Below are 7,953 nucleotides of genomic sequence, written 5' to 3' on the forward strand. Positions count from 1 at the left end.
GTGATATGCTTGCCTACTGTATACCAGGCATTATGCCAGTGATTAAAAAAAAAAAAGCCTAAAGAAGCAGTGATGAAAAGGACATGGTGCCTCCTTCAAGGAGCTCACCTTGGGAACAATAAGACATGTGGAAGCAAATGGAGTCATTCTAATTCAATAAGGTAAGAGCTGTTGAAGTGACTAAATGGTTTCTTTTTCCGAGAAGAAGTGACATTTGAGGTGAGTCTTCAAGGACAGGGATAAGTTCTGAGGGCTTGCAAGGGATTTCTAGGCAGAAGCAACAGCCAAGTGCAAAGGCACCTAAGTAGACGTATGGGTGATGTTCACCGGAGAGGTCAAATGGTGGGAAGGGTACGATCGGGTTATATTGAGGGTCTTTAGGTCATGCACAAGAGCCTAGACTTTATCTTACAAGCATCAAGAAGCCACTAGAGGTGGATGTGATCTTTTTTTTCTTCTTTAATATACCCCTTCAATGTTTTAAAAACATTCAAAACAAAACAGAGGACAACAAAGAATTAAAGAGATTTCTGCATGGTGAATGACTAGAGAATTCTGAGGGTCAACTCCATAGAATCGGAGATACTTTATGCGGTATGAGTATTGCCAAAAGGGACAAAGGTTTAACCATATTGTGGAGGTGTTCGAGAATGTCAGGGATTTTTTTTTTTTTTTAAACCAGTTTCCTCACCCCCATCTGAATGGGAGAGGAAAGGAATCCAGTTTCAGTGGTTTCTGGGCCTCCCCACACCTCTCCAAGGTCTCACAGCATCTGGAAACTTTGTGTGGCCCCAGGACATGAGGGGTGAGCCTCTCCTCTCCCATGCATCATGGTCACTGCAGGTCCCCTGACCCACAGCTCTTGGCTTCTGTTCTGTGCCTGGCAAGAGGTCTATGCCTCATCTCCCCTCTTCTCTTTATTCTACCTTCAAACTGAAATCTGCCCGCTGCCAGGAAAAACGTCATGATTGCCATGAGCAGAGAGCTGCCTGGCTTACTCTGTTAATCATATGAGCCATCTTTCCACTGGCTTTGAAGTTCTGGTCGTTGTTGAGGAAGCAGTCAATAAACAATAATTTTCCCTTTCCCTCATTTGGAGCAGGGAAAAGAAAAAGGAGATTAAATTGTTGTCCCTGTTCACGATACATCTAAATAGCTATCATCTGCTCTGTCTTTTTTTTCTGCCTAATAGACAGGAAGGACTTGAAGAGGTTGTATCTCTTAAAACTTCTCTCTGCCTCTCACAATACCTCTTCATTTAGCATCCTTTCCTCACCTTTATCTAATTAAGTTTATAATTCAATCAGCACATTTATTGGGTTTCTTTTATGTGTGTAGCCCTGTGCTGAGTACTCTATTTTCTTCTCAATTTCTAATTGAGAAATGCCAGCCAAGACCTTCGTTCAGGGCGCCTGGGTGGCTCAGTCATTAGGCGTCTGCCTTCGGCTCAGGTCAGGGTCCCAGGGTCCTGGGATCAAGTCCCACATCAGGCTCCCTGCTCAGCGGGAAGCCTGCTTCTCCCTCTCCCGCTCCCCCTGCTTGTGTTCCCTCTCTTGCTGTGTCTCTGCCAAATAAATAAATAAAATCTTTAAAAAAAAAAAAAAGAACTTCATTCAGGTGCCTCTGCACGTGAAGAGCCTTTTTGCCCAGAATATCCCAACTGCTACTTTCACAAATGCTCGGCTTAATGAAGAGCCCAAAAATGATCATTTAAACCTGAAACTAATGGTTTGGGCACCTAAACTATCTGGGTTTTTTTTTTTTTTTCTCCTCTCCTGATTGAATTCATTGACCAAATACTTGCAAAATACCTACTTAGTGCCATGCTGATACATTCTGAAGAAAATGTCATCAACAGCTTTATCAACAATACATTCTGCTCTTTAAAACAAATTTAAAATTAATAAATAATTAAAAGAATTTAAAACACTTGTTTTATTTAAATATATAATTTCTTTTAACAGTCAGGGAAACTGCAGTCTTAGTGAACAAGATGATAATGTGTGTGTTATGGTTAGTCCATGGCTCTATGGAGAAACTCTGCAGGCATACTTTGTTTTACTTAGTGTCACTCTATTGCACTTAGCAGATACTTCGTCTTTTATAAATTGAGGGTGTGTGGCAACCCTGCACCTAGCAAGTCTATTGGCACTATTTTCAAGTGAACAACACGTTTGTTCACTTCCTGTCTCTGAGTCACATTTTGGTAATTCTCACAGTATTTCAAACTTTTTCATTATTATTATATTTGTTATAGTGCTCTGGGTGTGGAGCCTGCTTAAGATTCTCTCTCTCCCTCTCCTTGCTCTCACTCTTGCTCTATCTGTCCAGAGAGAAAGGAAGAAATGAAGGGAGGAAGGAAAGAGGAAGGAAGGAAGGAAGAAAAAGAAATCAAAAGCTAAAAATGATTAAGTTTAGTGAAGAAGGCATGTTGAAAGCTGAGATAGGCCAAAAGCTAGGTTTCCTGTGCCAGTTAGCCAAGTTGTGAAGGCAAAAGAAAAGTTCTTGAAGGAAATTAGAACTATTACTCCAGGGGCGCCTGGGTGGCTCAGTCATTAAGTGTCTGCCTTCAGCTCAGGTCATGATCCCAGGGTCCTGGGATTGAGCTCCACATCGGGCTCCTGGCTCAGCAGGGAGCCTGCCTCTCCCCCTGCTCATGCTCTCTCTTTCTGTCTGTATCTCTGTGTCTCAAATGAATAAATAAAATCTGTAAAAAACAAACAAACTATTACTTGAGTGAACACACAAATGATAAGAAAGCAAAATAACCTTACTGATATGGAAAAAGCTTTAGTGGTCTGGATAGAAGATCAAACCAGCCACAACATTCCCTTAAGGCAAAGCCTAATCTAGAGCAAGACCCTAATTCTCTTCAACTTTATGAAGGCTGAGAGAGGTGAGGAAGCTGAATAAGAAATTTGAAGCTAGCAGAGGTTACTTCATGAAGTTTTAGGGAAGAAGCCACCTCTAGTACATAAAACTGCAAGGCAAAGTAGCAAGAACTATTGTAGAAACTGCAAACTGTCCAGAAGATCCAGCAAAGATAATTAATGAAGGTGCTACACTAAACAACAGATTTTCAATGTAGACAAAACAGCATTCAATAAGAAGAAGATGTCATCTGGGACTTTCATAGCTAGATACTAGAAGTCAATGCCTGGTTTCAAAGATTCAAAGGACAGGCTAACTCTCTTGTTAGGGTTTAATGCAGCTGGTGAATTTAAATGGAAGCCAATGATCATTGACCATCCTGGAAATCCCAGGGCCTTTAAAAATTATGCTAAATCTACTCTGCCCGTGCTCTATAAATGGAACAACAAAGCTTGATGACAACACATCTGTTTATAACATGGCTTACTGGATATTTTAAGCCCACTGTTGAGACCTACTGCTCAGAAAAAAAGATTCCTTTCAAAATATTACTGCTCATTGACAAAGTACTTGGTCTCCCAAGACCTCTGATAGAGATGTACAATAAGATTAATGTTGTTTTCATGCCTACAAACACAACTTCCATTCTGCAGCCCTTGGGTCAAGGAAATACATTTCATAAGGCTATAGCTGCCATAGATAGTGATTTCTCTGATGGATCTGGGCAAAATAAATGGAAAACCTTTTGGAAAGGACTCACCATTCTAGATGCCATTAAGGACATTCGTGATTCATGGGAAGAGGTTAAAATGTCAACAATTGCAGGGGTTTGGAAGAAGTTGATTCCAACTCTCATGGATGACTTTGGGGGGTTCAAGACTTTAGTGGAGGAAATTACTGTAGATGTGGTGGAAATGGCAAGAGAACTAGAATTAGAAGTGGAACCTGAAGATGGGACTGATTTACAATCTGATGATAAAACTTGAGAAGTGGGTAAAATGCTATCAAATAGCATTACTTACTATAGGGAAATCGTTCATGAAAGGAAGAGTCAATTGATGTGATAAACTTCACTTTTATCTTATTTTAAGAAACTGCCCCTGCCATCCCAACCTCCAGCAACCACCACTCTGATCAGTCAGCAGCCACCAACATCACGGCAAGACCTTCCACCAGCAAAAACATGATGACTTGCTGAAAGCTCAGGTGATGGTTAGCTGTTTTGTTTTTGTTTTTGTTTGTTTGTTTTGTTTTTGTTTGTTTTTTAGCAATAAAGCACTTTTAAATTAAGGTATGTACATTATTTTTTTAGACATAATGATCTTGCACACTTAATATACTGTAGTATAGTGCAACCATAACTTTCATATGCACTGGAAAACCAAAAAATTCATTTGACTGTCTTGTTTGTGATATTCAGTTTATTGTGGTGGCCTGGAACCTAACCCTCACACACTCTCTCTCTCCCTCAAATAAATAAATAAATCTTAAAAAAAAAAAGTTTGCTGCATTGACGAAGAAAGGAATGAACAAATGAAGGTCATAGTGACTTGCCCAGGGTCAATACAGGAAGACAGACCATAGCCAGGTATTCTAATTTCTAGTCCAGATTACTAGCCTTCTCACAAAGACCTTGGCCTGAATTGTTCTGAATTATTGCATCGGAAGCAATTTCACAAATCAAGTCCCATTTCTCCACCCATTTTCTTTGGATGGCATATTATGCAGCAAGGAGATGTGATAGGTATAGCAACGTTTCTTTTTTCCAAGAAACACATGCTCTCTTTTTGCTCTATTTTGAAGGGGTTTTTATGATAAACCATGCTGCTATTTAAAACCTGTAAAGCTTTTTGAGATTCTCAGAAGAAATACAAGGTGTAGGTCACAAAGAACAATTTTATCCCTTGCAATAGAATTTCCTGTTCAAAAAATGATGTTAATTTGAAAAGCTGATATCTCCAAAGGAGCATTCTATTAGGTAGGTAATCATCATCATATTGTCAGCTGCTGTGTATACCCTTCTCTTAAGAGTGAAAAAGTAAAAAGCCACTTTGCTGTGTAGAAGTTCTTTGTGTGTTTCATAAAAACCACATAAAATGTTCACAGGTTAGAGGAGTGGCTGCTGTATTTAGAAGACAAATAAGTTCACTATCACTCCTGAGGAAGCTTAAAGATGTGATTCTCAAGGATCTTTGGTGCCATGGATGAAAATGGAATCATTATTTTTCCACTCCCCCTGCTCACGTCATTGACTCCCACCTGCAGCCGGTCCACTGGTTACAAGTAGCCACTGATTGCCTTGCAGATTGTAAACAGGGTAGCCAACCAGGGCCAGCCAAAGTCCAACTCCTGGTAAGCTTTATCAGCCTTTCCTGTGTGTTTCATTTCCATTTCACACATTGGGGTGGGAGACAATCTATACTTATGCTGGTGTGTTGTGTGTCTGTCTCAGACATGTGTGTACAGTGTATTTCTCAGTTTGGGGTGTATGTTTTCTATTCTTTTTTCGCCTCCTCCTCCTTGTCTTTCTTCATTTATCAAGAGTGCTGTCTTAATACTTAAGTACTTCAAGGTTTTTTTGGTTTTGTTTTTTAAGAATTGCTGTTTCTGGGGCGCCTGGGTGGCTCAGTCGTTAAGCGTCTGCCTTCGGCTCGGGTCATGATCCCAGGGTCCTGGGATCGAGCCCCGCATCGAGCCCAGCATCGGGCTCCCTGCTCGGCTAGAAGCCTGCTTCTCCCTCTCCCACTCCCCCTGCTTGTGTTCCCTCTCTCGCTGTGTCTCTCTCTGTCAAATAAATAAATAAAATCTTTAAAAAAAAAAAAATTTCCTCTTTCTCTTTTCCACTTTTGCCCTCCCTTCTCTCCTCCCCTCCCTTCTTTTACCTTCTTCCTCCCCATCCTCCTTCTTTTTTTTTCTCTTTCTTTCTTCTCTAACCATCAACATCTCCCCGATCCTTCCTTCTGCTCAGCTTCGTTCCACCATGCCCAAAGCATTCCTGCTGCTGTGTGTTGCCCTGGTGCTATTTGGGCTTGTGCATGGAGCCACGTTGAGAAATGAAGAGAAATGGAAGTCACTCAACAACCCCAGAAACCGAGATCTGGTAAGAGCATACACTGGGACATGCTGGGCTACAGGGTGAAATTAGCACGTCTCTGGACTGCCCTCTGCTAGAGCACAGTGGAGAGGAGGCTACCAAGTGCCAAGAAGATTCCTTAACAGGACTGGTCAAGGGCTTTGCTAGTCTTGTGGCTGGTATCCTATTGTTCTTCTGGCCAATTTACATCTGTTTCTGTAAGGAGAAACAAATTTAGATTTGTTATACAACACATTACATTTGTAAATGATCTTACATACACATTGACTTTATAGACTGGATTTCTCATAGATACACAAAATCAAGAGCATAGCAGGGAAATTATTTTTGCACAGTTCAGATTGATAATAAAACAGATTCTCATATGACCAACATATGCAAAGCTCAATTGCAAAGACTGAAAATTGACCTGCATTCTTATCAATTTACCAGGCATTATTTCCTTGCTTTTTTTTTAAGATTTATTTTTAAGTAATCTCTATATGCAATATGGGGCTTGAACCCACAACCCCAAGACCAAGAGTTGCACCTTCCACTGACTGAGCCAGCCAGTACCCCTTCTGCCCCGCCCAGGCATTATTTTCAACATAAAGTTATCTAGGAAATAGAATTCAAAACATCAGCAAAAATTCTCTTTTAAAAATATGCCAAATACAATAAACATGCTGACATTACTATTTCAAAATACTATTTCCTTATGGAAACTGATGTAAAATATAACAATATAGGGTTCAAACAACCAAGTAACCCTTTGCAAGCTTTTGTGTATCCATTTCCTAAAGGAAAGCTGCAAAACTGTATCTAAAAGCTCTGGTGTAGAAGACAATGCCTGGGATCTCACCTTCAATCAGAGAGGAGGCATGGAGCTCTGATCACTGTGAAATTCATTTTAATCTCTGACCTAAGTGGTTCAGAGGTGGTTTACAACAAACCCTCTGACTGTGATGCTATTAAATAATTGATATTCCTCTCTCAATCTCCACCAAGAATGCTAAATTATCTTGTTTAGGGTTGAAATGTCAGAAAGAAGGCAGGTAAAGAACAGTGGAGGGTGATGTAGGAAAGAATATTAGGGTTCAAAGCCGACAGACAAGAATTCTTGAGATACCTTTGGTGCAAAAAGTGATTTTATTAAAGCACAGGGACAGGACCCGTGGGCAGAAAGAGCTGCACTGGGGTCGTGAGGAGTGGCCCATTATATACTTTCAAGGTGGGAGGGGACTAAGGATAGGGTAAGTCTCTAAGAATCTTTGGAAGCAAGGTTTCCAGGATCTTGAGGGGGCTAACTATTGTTGGGAAAAGGTCATTTATTACTGTCTAATAAAACCTGAGTCATGAGACCCTTCAGATGTATATTGGTGGGTCATATACTTGGGGGATGATTGCTGACATGTATCTTGGGAGGTAGAGATAAAGGAAGTTTCCAAAGGAATTTTTATACATTAAAGTAGACTTACAGAATCCTGGGGGTTGGGCTAAGATTGCTTTTGCCCTTAGCAAAGTATCAACATCGAGGCAGCTGCGTCCCTAGAGGAATGTCACTCTGCCTGGTTCAAGGATTTGTTAATGGCCTGTAAGTAGTAAAGAAATTTAATAATTTTTCTTCTGCCTTTGATTCCCACATCAGAGGGGAAGAAGGAGAAGTAGTAAAAATATGTATTTCTATTTCTGGGTTTTCCACCTCCTGTCTCCTAGATTAGCCCCTAAGTCAATTCACAGAGGGAAAAAGAGAGGGGAAAATATCTGTCTCTGAGTATTTTTTATGTTTAATTTACATATAGCATTGAACACTTTCTTTCTCTCTTCAGTTTTTCAGAACCCTTCAGGCATATTTTAAGGGAAGAGGTCTTGATCTCGGGAGGTTTCCAAACACTTTCTTCATGAATGAGAATCCTAGACCTCTCTCTTTCCAATCAGAACTTCTTGCTTCTGCATTTGCAGATTATGAAGAGCAGAGAAACTCCTTTCCTAATTACCTCAAAGGCTGA

At 40.4% G+C, this 7,953-nt stretch overlaps 1 protein-coding gene across 1 annotated transcript; it reads left to right on the plus strand.

Annotated features, from left to right (window-relative positions):
- Window positions 1–3,680: 3,680 nt before the first annotated feature.
- CUNH2orf66 (chromosome unknown C2orf66 homolog) lies at window positions 3,681–7,953 on the plus strand. Its single transcript, XM_032407005.1, has 3 exons — window positions 3,681–3,788; window positions 5,840–5,971; window positions 7,774–7,953. Exons 1-3 carry the CDS (start codon window positions 3,681–3,683, stop codon window positions 7,951–7,953), a joined length of 420 nt encoding a protein of 139 aa, XP_032262896.1.

This window comes from Phoca vitulina, unplaced genomic scaffold (genome assembly GCF_004348235.1).
Source record: "Phoca vitulina isolate PV1807 unplaced genomic scaffold, GSC_HSeal_1.0 scaffold1, whole genome shotgun sequence".
NCBI lineage: Eukaryota > Metazoa > Chordata > Mammalia > Carnivora > Phocidae > Phoca > Phoca vitulina.